Source organism: Acomys russatus, chromosome 31 (genome assembly GCF_903995435.1).
Source record: "Acomys russatus chromosome 31, mAcoRus1.1, whole genome shotgun sequence".
NCBI lineage: Eukaryota > Metazoa > Chordata > Mammalia > Rodentia > Muridae > Acomys > Acomys russatus.
This window is the reverse complement of record NC_067167.1, coordinates 20,406,304-20,426,550: the sequence shown is the minus strand read 5'-3', so window position 1 is coordinate 20,426,550 and position 20,247 is coordinate 20,406,304. Positions and strand designations below refer to the sequence as shown.

The window sequence follows — 20,247 nt, the reverse complement described above, 5'->3', positions numbered from 1 at the left end:
TCTTACCGTGTGCCCAATTCTTCATCAACTAACTTTGATTTTGAACACTATCCAATTCCGTAAAATGAAATAATATACAACAGCTAATACTGAAATACGTAAGACAGAGTGACATTATGAGTTTATTTTGCGTACACAGATAACCCACTACAGTGACCTAGAAGTATTAAATGCAAATGTGAACTATCTATTAATATAAACCTGACTGATACAGCAACGTATCTGTAACATCATTGTCTGATGCTCAAAAACCCAAATTGCATTTAAAAATTCTCTTCCTCAAAGAACACCCATACATTGTTGTTTATATAGTTTGTTTTCTATATTTGTACAGCTAATGCGTCTAGAAAGACACTAGTTAGGTTTTTTTCTGTTTAATTAAATTGAGTATTTTGGAAATAATGTCTTCTTTATATACAGAAGTATATACATTTTTATGAAATCATACTCAGGGCTAAAAGTTGATTTGTAAAGATCAGGTTGGTTTTCCATTCTCAGAAAGCCAACACCTCCACAGAAAAAGAATTTTGTCTCCACTAGTCATCCTTGTGCAGGGGCCATGCTAATCTTCTCTGAATCATTCCAATTTTAGTATATGTGCTACTGAAGTGAACACTTGTCTCCACTGGTCTATGACTAGAAGAGGAAAATACTAGAATATATATAATACAATTTATCCTTTAATAATAAAAATAACAAAACTATAAAAATATGACCAGTTTTATTTAGCTAAGCATTTTTTCTTGCAATGTTGTACATATTTTATATTTTAATTACTGCTATTCCACCCAATTTTCATAATACAACTTTATATTAACTATTTAACAAGTAGTCATGGAAGATATGTCTATTTGTCTACCCATTGCAAACAAACAGCAATGATTATCAAAACTAGGCCTTCTAAATTTTTTTCTGACCTTTGATAAAATGTCTCTGTTCCTGAAAGTGATGTCTAAATGGCAGCTGCGGGACACTGTGATTATTTGATCTGCTTTTAAAATGGCTTCAACAAATAAGCTTCCTTGGGACAATTTTTTCTTCCAGTGTACCTACATAAGCACTGTTTCTGCATTGAGCCACACTGATGCTCAAGCCTACGGTACCACCTCTCAAGTTATGTGAAGAAGCTGTGTGGAGCTCCTGAACAGAAGGCAAGGAGTAAGTCCAACAATCATGAACAAATCTCCACTCTCTTCATTGAGTGACGGCGTGTGGCCTAGTATATGAAATGTTTCATGATGATGCCAATCCCTCCATCTTGAAAGATGGCTTCATTACTTCATCTACCATACAGAATCATTCCAGTATCTCTGGTTACAAAAGAAGCTTGGGTGGTGAGTCATCAATGACTAGTTTTAAAGTTTTGCTCATGTCTTTCAAAAGGTACAGAGAAGCACAAGGGTTAAGTAACTAATGGCTTCTGCCTACCTCTTTTGTTTCTTATTGCCATCTGTTTCCTTGAGGTTCTATGTCTTAGCTCAGTCCTCGGTTCCTTGGTGTGACAAAGATCCTCCCAGCTGCTGTCTTGGACTCTATGCTCGCCACACTCAGACACAGAGGAGTCATCCCAGCTTCACACTAAGGAAGGTTTCCTTGTGGTTTGTGTTTCCTTTCATAGTTTTTCCTCAGATGGGAGGAGTTTGGTGAATCATCATTGTGTTATTGTTTACACTGTTTAGTGACCAATGATAAATTCTAGTAGTTCAGTAATTGTTGAATGATCATTCCTAGATTAGAATGTAAACTCATGAACAATTGTTTATATCCTTTTGGTGCTTGAATAAGAATGCCCTCCATAGATTCCTGGTTTGAATACTTAGTTGTCAGGAAACTGAAATGATTATAAGAATTAGGAGATGTGGCTTTGTTGCAAGAAGCAGGTCTTTGGGAATGGGCCTTGAGGTTTCAAAAAATTATGGGAGTCCCAGGTAATATCTCTCTCTCTCTCTCTCTCTCTCTCTCTCTCTCTCTCTCTCTCTCTCTGTCTCTCTCATCCTCCCTCCCTCCATCTCCCCCTTCTTTCTCCCTCTCTCTCCTGCTTCCTTCCTCCCCTCTCCCTCTGTGTGTGTTTGTCTGTTTGTCTGTCTGCTCTCTCTCTCTCTCTCTCTCTCTCTCTCTCTCTCTCTCTCTCTCTCTCTCTCTCTCTCTCTCCTGTGTGTGTGCCTGTCTGCCTCTCTCTCTCTCTCTCTCTCTCTCTCTCTCTCTCTCTCTCCTCTCCTCTCCCTCCTGTGTGTGTGTCTGTCTGTCAATCTGCCTGCCCACCTTGCCTGCTATGCTCCCTGTGATAATGGACTAAACTTCTGAACTTGTTAAGAGTTGCTTTGGTTGTGGTGTCTCAGCAATAGGGCAGTGACTAAGCCAATCCCTAATAGTGATAAAAGTTTTGGAGGCAATTATTATGCTGAATTTAATTTTTTAGTCATTAAAGTTTTGGAGGCAATTATGCTGAATTTAATTTTTTAGAAGTCACAAAGTTGGGAAGATATGATGTAGGGGAGATGCAGAGAAAAAATGCAGAAGGGTAGATATGATTCTAATACATTGCATACATGTATAAACATTACAAAAAATATATTTAAAAAATAAGTTTCTCTTATAAGAAATTCAGATATCCAGGTATGAAACTTTAAAGCCACTAAAACCTAAATAGATTTCTTGAATAGAAACCTATATACATTTGACATAGTAGTTTTTTACAGGTGTTTTGAGTAAATCATGATTGAGTTCTGATGTGCAAGGAATGCCTGTATCAGCTGCAAAGGGGTTTGTTTTCTTTATATAGACATATAGAAACTGTAATGAGAAGGCATATGATAGCCAATTTATATAGGGCATTTAGACACTTAATCATACAGGCAGTTATTTCTTTCTTAGCTTACAATTAAATGTCATTTACTGGTGTAATTTGTAATGTTTGGTGTGATTTTTTTTTTTTTTAGTCTTCTGGTTTTTTTTCCTTCATCCTATTGGACTCTGGAATACAGATGCATAGATTTCTGATCTTTAAATACAAATGAGAAGGCTATTTGTAATAATTTTATTACTTGCGAGCTTATAATCCTGCAAGTAAAAGTTAATATCAAAGAAAGAGATCAACACAAACTTTTCTGATAACCAATAAGTACCAACTCATGTTTCCAGTTAAGCAGCATAGTGGAAAAGGTGTAATTCTGAAGACGTATCCAGATTCCATACCTAGGATGTCTCTGGACTTATGTGGTCAGTGGAACTCAGGCCACCAGGGGGAGAATGTGTTTTTACTTCTTACAATGTTTGAACCAAAGTTGCTCTTTTGATGATGCCATCTCCATAGGTAGTTGATAATGGATTATCAGAAACTTCACATTTACACATTGTTTTTACTCTCCTTTTTAAAAAGTAGACATACTGGGAAACAAAATTAGATATTCCACCCCTAAAGTCAGCATTCTTTTCTTTAATCTACTCTGCATAACTATGTTCCTATTTCCCTGGAGCGTATTCAAGGCCTTTATGCAAAAGCAAGCCTCAAGATGTAAGCCATGTGCCCTTGTTTGCAGTTACCTGGGCTCTTACATACATGTGTAGATTGACTTCTGACCCTGGAGGATTCTCTCCACGCATGGCTTATGGATTGCTGAGGCCATGGCAGATAACCAGTTCCACAGAAGCAAAAGATCCATAGCACCGTGTACGAGGAATGTAACTGAGTGATGCCACATAGACTACAAGCAGAGTTACCAAAATACAGCCTTCAAAAATGAACTCTGAAGGCAGAATCTCTACAGCTATAGGAAAAAATGCTGTTCTAAAGTGCCCTCAGTTACAAGCACTGACATATATTCAGTGGCTACCATGCATGGGTTTTTAAAGCATGGGACAATCAAATCTGTTGATTCTTAGCTCATTAAGCTGCTGTGTAAATTTAAATGTTTTCCAGTACTGCAAGATTTTCAAACTACAAAACCTCAGTTGTCTGAAGGAGGGGCTGCAAATGAAAATATTCAAACTGTAGTAATAAAATACTTGGCCTTTAATCATTTCCAATAAAATATATCTGAAATCTTCCCCTCTCCCACCCATAGTCATACACAAACACACCAATGTTTAAATATTTTATAATGGCCAATGAAGGTGTTTACATTGATGTTTATTAATGGAACTCACTTTTGAATTTCTTTTTTTTTTTTTTTAACAAGTTGTGAATCCATATTAGCTTCAAATCAGTTCCATTTCGTGGCTCAGTTCCCTTCCTGATGGCTAACGGCTAATGTCCGTCCGGGACCATAAACAGACCTGCCTCTGGCACATTGGGAATGATTTGTTCTTGGCTTAAGTAATCATAGTTTATAAAGTTGTCTCTCTCTTCTTCATCCCCTACTAAGATGGACAAAGGCATTCCCAGAGGCAAGAATTTGTCTTCCTCTTTCTGTTCTCCCTCCTCCAGCGCTGCCTCTTCCAACACATCCTCTTCTTGGTCCTCTTCCCCTTCCTCCCCATTGTCATTATCTTCAACCTCCTCCTGATCCACATCTTCCTCCATCTCTCTGTCCTCCTCCTCCTCGCTCTCCTCCTTTTCATCACAAGCCTCCTCTTCACACTCATCATTTTTCTCCTCTTCCTCTACCAGTCCTGGAGGGGGAGACTGGTTTTGCTGCACTTGAGCAGGACTAAAGGTTAGAGATGTATCCTGCATGAAGCCATACAGATCTTCCGGCAACTGCGGGTCTTCTTCGACGCCCCTGTGGGGCGCATCATTGGTCGTGGAGCCTCCCAGGGAGATGCCACCAGCCTGGGCTTGCTGTGCCCTCAAATCCGCTTGCTGACGCTCCAACTTTTCTTGCTGCCTCATGTCTTCATAGACCTGGTTCATGATGAACTGGGTGGTGTTCCGTGGTGCTCTCATCCCAGGAGCCCGCCACCCACACAGGTTGACAGGGCGCAGCAGCTTGCTCATGTCTATTGGTGGGTTCCTCCGGAAGGAGCGACGAGGTTGGCGGCGCAAGCCACGACCCCTGCGGCCCCATCGTTTCTTTCTAACCGGAGGTCTCTCCCATCCGGGATTCCAGTGCCCGCTCCAGCAGGAGCAGCAACAAAGACAGAGCGGGTGCAGACCATATGCCCGGATCATCTGCGCTGGACACAGGGGACTCTGGAATGCTATGAGGGGTGGGCGCCAGGGCCCTCCATATCGCTCCCAGTTGGAGTACAGGGCCCAATAGGGCCGACTGGGTGGATGGAACCAAGGGTCAGGGATGCGCTGCTGCTTGGGTTGTTTCCTGGGAGCCTCATACTCAGCTTTGGGGCCATCACGGTACCGCTGCTTGGACATTGGTGCACCCCTCTGCCTTCGATGGTAAGAGGACCAGTTGCGCAATGGGATAGAAGATGCCCAACCGCCGCCGCTGCCCAGATTAAGGGGATCCTCCCTTTCGTTGACCGTCTGGGTCATGGTTCAGGGATCTCCACCAGGTCTCAGAGGTTGCGTCCTAGGAGCGTCACTTTGGCCAAATCCGATGGTCAATCAGAAAAGCCTCCTCAGCTGGAGTCCCTAGTGCCACGTGCTTTTGGCTGTGACCACGCCTTCCCTCTTCACGAGGATCCCCCTCTTTCTTCTCCACTTGCTCGCTCTTCCTTCAGAATCACTGTCTTTCGCACCTGGGTTGTCTTGCCCAGGTGGATTGGGTGGGGTAAGGATGGTGGGGGAGGAAGGTGTTGGTGGGCGATGAGATGTGAGAGCCGCTCCCGGGTCCCACACACTCCCGCCTCAGCTGAGGCGAGGGCTGGGAACGGGAGAGGCAGAGGTATGTGTGTTACCTTGCTCCTCCCTCTCAACCCAGGTGCTTCACCGTCGCCGTCCTGGCCGGACTGAATGGGTGCTGGCAGTGGCAGCCTTTAAATACTGGCTGGGGCCCCCTCACGTGTCCAGTGCGTCCTTGGTTGCCCAGGACGACAGCCAATCGGGGTGGACTAGGTGCTCTCTGTGAGGAGGCGTGTGTTCCTGCAGGAACTAGATATCCCATGAACATTCTCAGGGGCCTTGTGACGCAGAATTTGAGGCAGAGAGAAAGGTGGGCGACCTTGGCAACGCTTAGAGGAGGGGGTTATTTGAAATTGCTATCTTAAGAACGTTGGAAGGCAGGCCGCCTTCTTAATGAGAGCGGAGCCATGTGAGCAGCTCTAATAAAGGAAATCAGGCCCCTGTTTCTTCCCCTCTCTTAAGTTCAAACGTTGTACTCATCATACATGAAACATGAGCACAGGCATTAATTGTGTGTGCATCCCAAGGATGTAATGCCTCTTCTTCAAGAGATGGTCACTGGGTTTTCCCAGATTCAGGAAAGGAAGGGGTTTTTAATCCAAGGTCTTGGGGTCTGGTAGACTGTATAACCAGTCTTTAAACCAAACTTGACTGACAGTAGAAGAGATAAGCTCACCAGCATCACTCTACTATCATCAGCTCATCTTTCACAGATCCCGTGCGATAAGTAATGGAATGTGCATGAGGAAGTACCTTATTCCTTCCAGTGACCAATAGATGTGTCTGTTCAAGCATTATTGTGGAGAATGGCATGGACTTGATTCTGAGAATAGGAACATTCTGATTCTCATTGCTTCTGTTCTTTCACTGACCCTGCAAGGCATGCAGCTGGGACCTTTTAAGTGTCATTGCAAAACAGTGTTTGACACAGGTAAAAGACTATGGATGAGATTTATGTTGCCTTATTCTTAGGAACCCTGGGGTTTTTCACTCATATTGCAATCATGGTTCTGTTGTATTTGGCACGTATTTCCCAGAGTTGGAACGGGGACTGTAGTAATAATAATAATAAGAAGAAGAATAAGAATAAGAATAAGAATAAGAATAAGAATAAGAATAAGAATAAACACTGGTACTCCTAAGTATTCAGTATTTTAATCATTTTCTTTTGTCTTAATTTATTCACTTTACATCCTGATTGTAGCCTCTTTCCTCATCTCTTCCAGGTCCCACCCTCCCTCCCTCTTCCCCCTAACCTTGCTCTCCTAATCCTCAGAAAGCAGGAGTCCTCCTCCCCTACCATCTGACCCCCACCCAGCTTATCAAGTCTCATCAGGGCTGCCTGCATTCTCTTCCTGTGTGGCCCAGCAAGCAGACAACAGAGTCCATGACAGAGACAACCCTTGTTCCCTATATTAGGGGACCCAGAAGGAGACTGACTTGTCTATGGACTACATGTGAGCAAGGGGCCTAGGTCCTTTCCACGCATTGTCCTTGGTTGGTGCATCAGTCTCTGCAGCCTTCCTCCTCCCTCCCTGCCCATTGTTGGCTCCATTGGTCTCCTTCTGGAGCTCCTGACCTCTGACCTCTCCAGGTCCTTCATTCCCCAAGACACTCTGTGCTAGGCATCTGATATTTGGCTGTGAGTCCCAGGATCTGCTTCGATCCCCTGCTGGGTGGAGTCTTTCAGAGGACATCTGCTGTGATAGGTTCCCTCCATGTTCCCTCTCTTCAACTGTGTCTAGTGTCTGTCTATTCTATTTGCCCTTCTGAATGAGAATTAAGCATCCTCTCTAGAATCTTCCTTGTTATTTATCTTCCTTAGTTCTGTGGATTATAGTGTGGTTATCCTGTATTACATGGCTAATACCCTCTTATAAGTGAGTATATATCATGCATGTTTTTCTGGAACTGGGTTACCACACTCAGAATGATCTTTTCTAGTCATCATTTTCATATTGACTTCTCACATATGTTTCGCATGTGCAAAAACACCCTGGCCCCACATCTTATGCAACAATAGGCACCCCCACCCCCAGTCCCCTCTCTCTTTTTAAACATTAAAGAAGCTTCCCAGGCTTGATAATGAATGGGGTGGGGTGGGGAATGCAGAATATTACTATTACATTGCTGTGGTGAACAGAATTATGGAAAGTAGAGCACCACTCACTGTGAGCATCAGTCAAGTAAATGCCAGAGGAGCAACACATGCAAAAGCCCTGAAGCCTACTAAGATCCAATGTAAATTGTTTGAAAATTGAGACCTGAATAAGTGTTCTTGAGTTGAGACTCCAGTTGCATTGGGAATGTAAACCCCGCAGGCTTCATCCAATCCCACTTGCTCAATGGCTTACTTCAGGCAGCCCACTTGACTCAAAATACAAAGTGATGACTCTTTCCATCTCCCAGGCCCTCTTCTAGAGGCGTGCTCATAAACTTGTCAGGGACTGTAACCATTAACTCATAATGGCGCTGTGCCGGTCCAAGATCTGTTTCTTGAAGGACTCACTATGGGCTTTAAAGGTGATATCAATAAAAAGCCTATATTATCGTAGTGAAATTCCCCCAGTTCTAAGTTTAAAAGGAAGCGTACCATTTTATCAATAATTTACTAGCATAAGGATCTTTTGGTTCATTGATATGACTTCAGTCAAATAGCATTAGCATATATTTACTAGTTGTTTGGTCCACTAAAATGTTTAGAGTCAGTAATATTTGCCCTGTTCTTGAGAAAACAATGCATCGTAATTCAGGCTTTGAATTTTTCTTTCGCTAAAAAATTTTTTTATTATATTATATTATTTATTTATTTTTTATTTTTGAGACAGGGTTTCTCTGTGTCACCCTCCATTGCTATCCTGGAACTCACTCTGTAGACTATGATGGCCTCAGACTCAGAGATCTGCTCACCTCTGACCCCCAAGTGCTGAGGTTAAAGCTCTGTACTACCATTATGTGGCTTATTACCTTTATTTTTAATATGCACCTGTGTGAGTATATGAAACATGTGCGCAGGTGACTGCGGGAGTCAGAGGAAGGTGCTGGATCATCTGATGCTAGAATGACAGTTTGCTGTGAGCCACCTCGTGTTGGTGGTAAGCAATGGACTATAGTCATCTGGAGGAAGAGAAGGCCTCTTACCCTCTGAACCAGCTAGCCCCCTGGGTTTTCAGATATTTTTCTAAATTGGGATTGTAGTATAAGCTTTTAAATATCTGTGTAGAACAATACAGCTATGGCTTAAGGCTATACAAGCTTTTAAATATACCAGCAGAACAATGCAGCTATGGATTAAGGCAATTTACTGTCACAGTCAGCATTACAGTCGAGAGTGTGAAGGGAAACTTATAAAAAAGACATTTGCGCTTGATTTATGTACATTAAATGCTAACAAATGAAATGCTCTAAAAACAAGATACTTTTCTGTCTTTGCATAACCAAAGTATCAAATTATGACAAACAAGGTTGCTTCAAGCAACATGGATTTATATGTCAACTCCTAATTGCTGGGACCCTAGGAACAGCACAGCCCTTCCCTTCACTATAGATTTTTTATTAATTTACTCATATTACATCTCAATTGTTATCCCATCCCTTGCATCCCCCATTCCTCCCTCCCTCCCTCCCATTTTCCCCTTACTCCCCTCCTCTATGACTGTGACTGAGGGGGACTTCCTCCCCCTTTATATGCTCATAGGGTATCTATTAACAAGCTGTGAGGAAAGGACTGCATTAGATTGTCACCTGAGGACCCAATAACAAGATCACTCATGTTACTGAAGAATTCGCTTTCACGTGACTGTGACTGAGAGTGCTGCCATTTTCCTGTTAACTGGAGGTTACTGCCATAACTCAAAGGCCATCTGCACAACTCAAGACAAGAGAACCAATGTTAGTTACTTGTCATGGAGCCCTGCCTGCCTGTCTGCCTGCTTGCCATCATAATGGCCGGAGCATTTGTGGAAGCAAAGTGATTTTGTTTGCTAAGTATATTAAGTTTATTTTTGACGAAGTGTATTAAGTAAATCCAGCACAGTATATTTTATCAATTCACTGGTATTTACTTTATTTGGACAGTTTTAATAACACTGTCGACATTGTGAAATTCTATCAGACCTTAGGCAGTGCCATAGGTTGGTATGCTTTATGTTAGATTTTTTTTTTTCTATTGAAAACACATATCTCTGTGTTAGAATCCTAACACTTGGTGGCAGTAGTAGTTCACCATAACTGTCAGCACTAGTCTTTAGTGAGAATAAATAGAGATTCAAATGCTTCTTTTAGAATATATATACATTTTAAGTTACAACAAAATTATATCATTTTCCTTTTCTCCTTCCAATTTTCGCATGTACCTACCCTCCAACTACCACTATCAGCGCCCTCAAGTGGATAGTCTTTTTAATTGACTATTATTGTTCCATATGCACAAGTATATACATAGAACCTGCTGAGTGCAGTGAGTGTGTGCGTGTGTGTGTGCGTGTGCGTGTGCGTGTGCGTGTGTGTGTGTGTGTGTGTGTGTGGTTTTAGGACTGAAATGGTATGTTGCATTTGATAACCAATTAAGAGGCTCAACCCTGGGAAAGGCTGGTTCTTTCTCTCTCTGCATTCAGCAGTTGGCTGTAGTTCTCTGTCTAGGGGGTGAAGCCCCCACAAAGTTCTCCCCCTTTTACATTATCATGTCTCCTGCTACTGACATTGTTCTGGTCTCTAATCCATACCCACTTCATAGTAGGCTTCCTGGTCTTTACACCCTTACTTCTGTGATGTTCCCAGAGCCATAGATGCAGGAGCTATGATAAAGACGTATTCACCAGGTCTGAGCTCCCCACTCTCCGTTCATCTCTGCATAGTATGCAGTTGTGGTTTTCTCTGATGGCATCCAGTTGCTGTAAAGACAAAAGTGTCTTTGGTGAAGGGTGGCAGCTACACTGATCTGTGAGTGTAAGTATAGATATGGGTGTGAGATGGAGAAGGTAGTAAGGAATTACACTGCCCTAGCAAAGTGATGGTGGTAGTTTCTCTTCTAGGCCCCCTGTCTTAGTTAGAGTTTTATTGCTGTGATAAAAAGCCTGATCAAAAACGAGTTGGGGAGGAACAGGCTTATTTGGCTGACACTTCCACATCTGAGTCCATCATTAGAGGACTAAGGGCAGGAACTCAAGCAGGGCAGGGATGCTGATGCAGGAGCTGATGCAGAGGCCGTGGAGGAGTGCTGCTTACTGACTTGCTCTCAAGGTTTATACAGGCTTTTTTATAGAACCCAGAACCATGAGCCATGGATGGCACACTTCACAATAGGCTATGCCTTCCTGCATCAATCACTAATTAAGAAAATGCCTTACAAGAAAAGAAAAAGAAAAAGGAAAGAAAATGCCTCACAGGCTTGCCTACAGCCCAGTCTTACGAAAGCATTTTCTTAACTCGAGGTTTCCTTCTTCTCAGATGACTCTAGCTAGTGTCGAGTTAACATAAGACCAGGCAGGACAACAGACCCCTTTGTCAACTTGTGTAGAGGAAATTTTAATCTAGCAACATGGCTGCTCTGGCCAAGGATCACATCCAAAGACCTAGGTCTGTTTGATCAGGCTGGAATACAGCCATGCTCTTAGTACACACCTTTAACCATCCTGGCTGGAATTTAGTACACACCTTTAGTCCTAAACAATGACGTTTACTGAGAGACTTACTAAGTCTCTCAATAATCAGACAGTACAGTAGAGTTCAGGAGCACTTTACAGTTTTGGTAAATTCAGTACAGTTTAATTGAGTGCAGTTTTCATACAGTTAAGTTCCTGGAATACAGAGGCAGATTTTCCAAGCCAAGTAATTCAGTAAGAATCCAAGAGAAGCCATTTTGAATCAGGGAGCTTGGAGAGGTGTTTGAGCCACAACAACTCAAGTTGAACCAGCCAGCCAGAGTTCAGGAAGAACTTGAAAGGATGTATTTTTTCAGTAGTAAGTCTCAGAGGCTGAACACATTCTAACCCTGGGTTAGCAGATAGAGGCTGAAAGCTGAATGCTTCAGGGTCTGGGCTTGCAGAAGATTGCTTTATACAGAAGCTAGAAGCTTCCAAGTCTAGGCCTAGGGATAGTTAGATAGATACACTCTGGGCTCAGCCCAAGCCACGTGTTAGTAAAGCTTGGGTACAGCTCTCAGCTCATCCCACACATGGCACACAAATACGTGGCTCTTCTTTCTTTTTTTAAAATTTGGCACTCAGAGGAAGGACAGCAGGTTACCAAGAAGAGACTTGATACCCTATGAGAATATATAGGGGGAGGTAATCCCCCTCAGGAACAGTCATAGGGGAGGGGAATAATGGGAAAATGGGGGGGGGGAGTAATGGGAGGATACAAGGGATGGGATAAACATTGAGATGTAACAAGAATAAATTAATAAAAATAAAAAATAAAATGCAAAAAAATAATAATTTTTTTCAGATTATGTCTGAATTGTTATCCTCTTACTTGTAGCTTCTCTTTCCCCCCCTCCCTCCATCTTTCACCCTGTTCTCCTCCCCTAGGTCTGTGACAGAAGGGCTTTTAAGCCATCGCCTTTCATTTCTTATTCATTTCCAAGATCTTATGTTTATATCAATATTACATTATAAACATTAAAAGTCAAAAATTCCTATGGTCTTTAAAAGTTCAAACACACCAGGTATGGTAGTGTACAGCTTTAATCCCAGCACTTGGGAGGCAGAGGCAGGCAGATTTCTGTGTGTTCCAGGCCAGCCTGATCTACGAAGCAAGTCCAGGACAGCCAAGGCTACACAGAGAAACCCTGTCTCGAAAACTAAATAAAACAAAAGTTCAAACACTTAAATATTCAGTCTCTTTTAAAATCCAATATTTCTCAACTGTAGGCTTCTTTCATAATCAAAAATTAATTAATTACATTGTTACTTCAGGAAAGAAAAACCAAGGAACAGTCACCATCTGGATGAAGCAAAATCAATCTCTCTTCTAAGGCACAGGAGTCATTGAAGAAGAGAAGGCAGAGAGAAGGTAAGAGCCTAAGGAACTAATGACTATAAGGAAACATCTTCTGAACATAGCATGGTACTTGCACATATGAATTCACAGTGTTTCGAGTAACACGTTCAGTACTTGTGCAAACCCTTGCTAGACCAAATCCCAGCATGAGGAGAAGAGTTGGACAAACAGTTCCTAACCTGAGCCGCAGAGCTATTGGCACTCATCAGCTAAGGAAGAAGGTTAGGCAATATACTTTAAGAGTGCAACCCCTTAAATCACGCCCTCTTTAGGGGCAAACCATGTATCCAACAAAATTTAAGCATCATAAATTGATCTTGAAGGACACAAAGTTAAGTCGATAGGGAAGGGCTGGTGGCGAATAGGGAAAGACTATCCTGGCGGGAGTGAGGGTGGGTATAATAACGTGATGAAGCTCTCAAGGAACTAATAGAAGTATATTTTAATAGCTGAGATGCGAGTGATTATGAAAGGGAACATGGGAAAAATGAGGATAGGATGGCTTGAATTGTGAAGGAGGAGGGAGGAAAATACAGAAGATAAGGGAAGGAAAAGGGATATGTAATTCTAAGGGTGTTTGAAAAAGACATAAAGAATCATAATTTTATACATACCTAACATTACACACCACACACACACACACACACACACACACACACATACATAAGCCAGTTGGAATGATAGTGCTTTTCCCAAGAGCCACAGACTAAAAAAAAAAAAAAAAAAAAAAAAAAAAGCCCCGGTACCAGGCATAAGAAACCTTTGTTTGAGTTGTTGGTCAGGGAGACCAAGAGACTCCCAAAACATTACAGGCTATTGCTGTTGACTTTGGTTGCCTCCCAAAGTACTGGAAGGTGCTATGTAAGCTGCAAAGGCAAGAAAGCAAGTAATAGTCCTACCCAGCTGTGGCACTTGTGAACCACAGTGTCTAGCATGTCAAATATTCTTAAAAATGCAAAAATTGTATTTATAACTTGACAGTAGCCAACATCTATCTAATTGGACATGAAGCCCACTTAACAGAAGGGAAATAATGCCTGATACTGGAAACTAGACAAATAACAAGGGTTTGTGAGGTCGTGGCCTTAGAGAAGATCCTACCACCACCGCTTTTCTAAATCAGCATAATTCCTAACTGCACTTTAAATACAGATACACGCAATTCTCACTCCCCATCAAAGGTTATTTTTACAGCAGAAAACCTCTAGAGCAAGTAACAAGTTTCAACATGTGCAAAATGCAATGAAAATGCATATTGACTCGGGGGTACCCAGCCTGAATTGATACGCATACAAGGCAACCTTTACACATGAGTGTCAAGGAACATTGAAGAAGACATTTTGAAAAAATCGTAAGAGTCATAGGCTTGGGAAGTATGTCATAAGATTATACCTCCTCCATATAGCGGGGAAAGTTTACGCACGAAATCTCAACAGTATGGCTGACTAAACAAGACCTGAACCATTTTGACACCTGTTGACATCCCAGCATATATAGGGGAATAGTCCCACCCCTCGATAAAGACCTATAGATAGTTAACTGCTGAGGGGAGTTGAATCAGCCCTTCTCCAAGGATAATCTTCCTCATTGTGTTACCTAATACCAAGTATTCAGCCCTAGAAATATATAAATACAAGTAACACTAACGGGACTTGGCAGGTTGGGTGTGTGTGTGTATGTATTCGTATATATACATATTCATATATATATATAAATTTAATGGAAAAGAGAGTATGTATTTGTGAGAGAGTGAGATAGCTTGGGAAAATTATTTATTCCTTTTCCTGGAAATCTAGAAAGATCCATAGCTAGCTACTTAACAAATTAGTGAGATTTGCCTTTTCTGATCTATGAACCATTAACTCATCTTAAATTATGAAGAAACACTTCATTTTATTATGAGGACAACGAAAGTGTTTCTATTCCTAGCAAGACAGGGATATTTGTCCTACATTTATAACAGTGTTATGTCCACAGTATCACTCACTATCACCTTTGGAAATTCCCATTAATTCTGCAACAACTCAGGAATTTCAGAAAATCAATAAAGCAGAAATAAAACCAGAAAAAAAAAAAACATGTGCTCAGTGTAGGAATTCAACAAAGGAAACTGGGGGCAACAACCACGGAGGACTGTTATTTGTTGACTCCTGCGCAGCAAGTTTCACTATATAGCTTATGTCCACATGCCTTGAAACGGTGTTGCCCAAAATGTAATGGATTTTCCCACATCAATTATAAATCTCAAGATGCCTCTCATAGACATAGCCATAGGTCAATCTGATCTGGGCAGTTTTTAATTGTGGTGACCTAGTATGACTGTAGGTTATGTGGAGTTGACAGCTGACACTAACTAGGACAATACTTTCAAATTTAGTCAAACAAAAATTAACATTCCAAGGGATGAGACACATTTGAAAACTCTCCCTAAAATCTGAGTTATAGTTCTAATGTCTGTGGTATTGGCTTTACAAATGATATGGAGCAAGGAAAAACATCAGTTATTGCAATGTATTTGAGGAGTCTGGATGAGAACCTACTGCTATTATTTTGCTAAATGTGCACAATAACAAGATGCCTTCTAATTATTTATTTTTTATACCTACAGATTGGCATAGCTCTCAGCTTTTACCAGACTTTACCATTATCACTCACTTTCAAAACCAAAAGATCAGCTCTTCTAATAAAATTTTCTTTTTGTTTTCATGCATTTGCAATATATTTCATACTCCAAATATGTTATTCAAAAGTAGAGGAATACAAGTAGCTTCTCAGGCAATCAGGGGTGTAAAGGGATGTGATGGATCTTAAAGATGAGGAAACTGGGGGCATCTGTTTTGCTGTGGCATACAGTTTCTATGTGCATACTATGGTTATAAGAAATACTTTCTCACACAAGAACATATTTTTTTCAAGCACATTTATTATTTTCTTTATGCTCTTAAGTGAATTAGGTGGAAAACATACAACAGTAAGCATAAACAATAGAAAAGTTTAATTTAAATGTCTACATCTTAGCAATGTAACTAAAGTATTCACTTCAAATGTTTTATTTCTTACGTATTTAATTCAATATGAAACTCTAAGTTTTTCAAGTTGTATGTGATCTGTAAGAGTAGCTGAAATATATTGCCATTTCATTTGCTATCTGTATATTTTGTAAATTTATACCTAATCATGTTTAGTTAAATTATTAAATTCTTATTTTTTACCTTAACACCCTTAGCTTATTGTTTATATAAGCATGCCACAATGTGAAACACATCTGAAATATATCAAATTTGTTCCTGAAGAGGGCTATGCACCACATGGCTACAGAATGCATCATGGTTTTGACAATGTTGTTGTTTGCCTAGCATTCAAACACTACACAAAACTCCCAATGGGCAAACGAGGTAGGCACACATACGCTTGAGGAGTTTTGCTGAGGTTGATAGGGTTTCCATCCAGCCGAATGTCCTCTAATGCCTTGCGAACATAAGTGAAGTTTTTAACATTACAGAAAGTATCCTCATGCATCTCCAAAATATCGTTATTCTAAAAAAGACAAAAAAATATGAAAAGACAAGACACAACATACCCAAAGTATTGAGTGAAACCTCAATACATACATGCATGCAAAACACTGTATACATAATAAATAAATCAATATTTTTTAAAGATGCACCTCTTTTGCTTCTTTTATTTGTCCCACCAGTCAAGACTATTAGTTCTATGATTATCACACAACAGTGTGTGTGTGCCATAGGGATAACTTAGTTAACAAAGTCAATGTGTTCTTATCAGTGGGGATCACATGGGGAATGTAAGTAGGTGAGGGAAGTTATTGAAAGAAAGGAGTGTTTCTAAAAATGATGAAAACTTGAAGAAAAACTGGTTGCAAGAAGAAACGGGCATGGAGAGAGTCAAGGGAATAGCATCCTGGGAAGGGAGAGAGCAAGCACATATTCCTGAGGGCCTGCATGGAGATGCTTCTGCACATTTACCACTCATGTCTTCCTAGCTAAGTGAACTGAAAGAATTTGGAAGCACATGTTAGGAAAATACACTTTCCCTCTTTCTTTCCCTAGTCCTGGACAGCCACTAACATACCTTCTGTTTTGGTTTTTTTTTTTTTAATAGATTTCTCCACTCTGAGCATTTTACATATGTGGGATTATGACGTGTTCTCTTTCGGAAGAATTATCTGTTTCCAAAAAATATTGAATACCGGAAGAAATCAAAGGTGGCCTTGTCAAATTATCTTAAGGGGCAGTAGTGAGGGTTATTCACCTAGTGTCATGTCTTTTAAATTTATGTGCGCTATAGTACATGATGGTGTCTTCTTTTTTTCTATTACCTGACAATATTGCAATATATATATATATATATATATATATATATATATATATATATATATATATATATTCACTCATCCACTCATCTGTTAATGCAAGAAGGAATTGTTACCCAATACAGCAATGCCTTTATGGCTTTCATGAGTATTTGTGTGCAAGTTTTATTGGAAACATACGATTCCTTTCTTTTATGCATATATGCATATACCAAATTATTGAGTTGTAACCATATCTTTTGTATTTGGGGGAACTCTTGAAGTATTTTCCAAAGTAGCTAACAATGTTTTACACTCATGTAGCAGAATACACATTTAACTGAAACTGGACCAATAATTTAGGCATGAGTATTAGCTCATTTTAGATTTGTTTATTGACAGCCTGCAGAAATACAGTTGATCTTATATTATGGATCATGGATCTTATAATAAGATGGAACAATATGAGATATGTTGGCCTTATATCCTGTTTACAGCTAAACTGTTACGCTATGCTATGGGCTTAGTAAGTTCATTATGATTTGCTACATGCAAAATTGCTAGATAAATTTGAGAAGAATATACACCTTAATAATTCAGTTTTCTGATCCACAGTATTAAGGTATTTGCACTTTGTCTAGACCTTCCTACTGCTCACATTCTGTAGTATACCTTTGATTATACAGTGATTATTATTGCTATGTTAAATGTATTCTATGTATTTAAAATATATGGGATTTAAAAAATAGTTTTGTTTGCATGTAATAGTATGCACTTAAAATCTCCACACTGAAGGGGCAAAGGCAAGATTCTCTCTGACAAGTTCAAGATTAGTCTCTTATACAGAGGAAATTCCAAGCTAAGATGGCTACATGCTAAGATTTCTTCTCAAAGACCTGGAAGGTAGGTAGGTAGATAGATAGATAGATAGATAGATAGATAGATAGATAGATAGATAGATAGATATAGATATATGATAGATAGATGTTAGATTGATGGATGACCAATACGTGATATTGATAGTTAGACAATACATAGATAGAAAGTTTCTTGATATAGTTTGCAGACTGATTATTGTTCATGTTTAAGCAATATAATTGACATTTGCATAATGATCTTACAACTTGTCACTCTGCTGAACTCATGAGTGAGTTGAAATAGTTTTTAATGAATTCCTTGGGAGTTTCTGTGTACAAGATCTTGCTATCTGAAAGTAAAAGTAGAAAACCTTTCCCTTGCCATCTGTGTATTAATTATTAATTAATTTACTCTTTCTCTTTTTCTCATCAGAACTGTCAGACATAATATTTAATAAGGTAGTGGGACCTATTGAAAAACCTATCTTGTTTCTGAGCTTAGGAAAAAAATTCAGTGTTTACACACTAAATATTAAGTTTTAGTTGGTATGTATATGTATGTGTATATACATATACATATATACATACATATATGTTCTTTATTGGATTGAGGAGTTTTATTCTATTTCAATTTTTCTTTCTTTAGAGATTTTATGATAAACAGATATTAAATTTGGTCAAGTACATTTTCTGAATCTACTTAAATAATGAGGCAGTTTTATCTCTATTCTGTTACTATGGCACATTTATGTCATTTCACTGATAATGATTAAAAATTGTCCTTTTATTCTTGAACTCTACTTGCTAATTGCATGTTACTATTGTTACATATAGGTACATTTGGGTTGTTTCTTGCTATACTGCATTATGTTTATAACTTGAATTGTTCTACAGTTTTCTCTTTTGTTGATAGATTTGTGTAAGTTTAGTCTTGTTATTGAGATAATATTAACTTTAGTCAGGACATACTCCTCCTCTCCGTTATTTGGGATTGTTCGTCAAAGATTAAAATATATTAATGAAATAATGATGGTCAGAACAATTTAAATTGCAAGTATCTATATCTCACATATATACAGAAATACTACAAAAGTATAGAAATATAAATAGTATTAAGAAAAAGAAAAATGCAGACGTAAAATATTAACATAATATACATAGAAAATCATAGGAACTGGAAATTACTTCTTGCATAATAAAATCCTTCCTTTTAGTCAGCTGTACTTCAGCAAATACCAGATATTTTATTTATTTGTTATTTATTCCATTAAAGATTAGAAAATACTCGAGAAAGCTGATTATAGCTATAAAGCAAGTTTCTCTCATGGATATATGAAGTAAATTATCTCCCATTATCTCAATAACTAAAAATGTCTCACTGGGCATGTTGTGATCATATGGCTGACAATGAAGTATATTTAGAACCCATTAGATCATAGCATTGTGAAAATGTGTTTTTGCCCATTCCTCCAAAAATGAAATGCTGCTTAACGGGAGTATAAATAATACAAATTTTCAAATATGTTTGTTTGAAAAAAAAGTGAAAAGAGAAAAGAAAAACTCACTTTCTTTAACAGAAGAAATGGGGTCTTGTCATTTTCAGGACATAGGGGTGCCTTTGGACTGAATTTACTTCAGTATAAAACTGGATATTTATTTTTTAAAAATTAAAATTGACGATTTTTTTTACTGAAAATTAGAAATCAAACTTCATTTTGGTCTTCCCTTTGTGGCCATTATGTATTTCTTCACAGGATAAAACTTTCAATTTAAAGAACATTTTCTGTTATCTAAATCTTGTTTCTAAATGAATAAAACTAATGACTGACGACGTCACCATCAGTTTAGTAGAATCAATTGCACAGTGAAGATGCAAATACTTTATTAGCTGATGGAATGAATGTGGGAAGAAACAGAGGTAGAAATATTGGTGCACATGTCAATAGGTCATGGAGTGTGGATTCCCTAGTCCTGCCTTCCTTCTGTTGGGTCTGTCTTCCCTGGAGTTTACAGGCTCACTTTACCATGAGAAACCTACCTGGAGGTGAAGAGCTCGAAGGCTCTCTGGAAGTGGCAGAGGGATGTGGTCCAAGCTGTTATCCGTGATGTACAGATGGTGGAGCTCAAACATGTCCTGTAAACATCCACACGCAAGACTGACTTTCTTCTTACTCATTTGTAAACTAGCATGTCCCTGTCTGGGCCCTGCTTTGTAAGTTGCTGGGCAATTCAATTCAGTTTTGGAAAAATCTGACTATAAGCATATTTATTTATGAAAATAGAAAATAGTTTTACCCTCTTAGAGGAAAAAAAATCCCTTGTTACATTCAATATTA

General features: G+C 39.3%; 2 protein-coding genes and 1 pseudogene across 2 annotated transcripts in view; all 3 read right to left on the bottom strand.

Moving 5' to 3' along the window:
* Positions 1-516: 516 nt before the first annotated feature.
* On the bottom strand, positions 517-616 carry LOC127183811 (uncharacterized; annotated as a pseudogene).
* A 3,630-nt stretch (positions 617-4,246) lies between these two features.
* On the bottom strand, positions 4,247-5,431 carry Ccer1 (coiled-coil glutamate rich protein 1). The gene has a single exon (XM_051139701.1). The coding sequence runs from the start codon at positions 5,429-5,431 to the stop codon at positions 4,247-4,249; it is 1,185 nt and encodes a 394-aa protein (XP_050995658.1).
* Positions 5,432-16,086: 10,655 nt separating this feature from the next.
* Epyc (epiphycan) overlaps positions 16,087-20,247 on the bottom strand; it is a 30,041-nt gene continuing 25,880 nt past the window's right edge. The window contains exons 5-6 of the mRNA XM_051139618.1: positions 19,950-20,045; positions 16,087-16,279 (exon numbers count right to left, since the gene is read on the bottom strand). Of these exons, the coding sequence (XP_050995575.1) occupies positions 16,109-16,279; positions 19,950-20,045 (267 nt within the window). The 3' untranslated portion in view covers positions 16,087-16,108. The remainder of the gene's footprint in view (positions 16,280-19,949; positions 20,046-20,247) is intronic.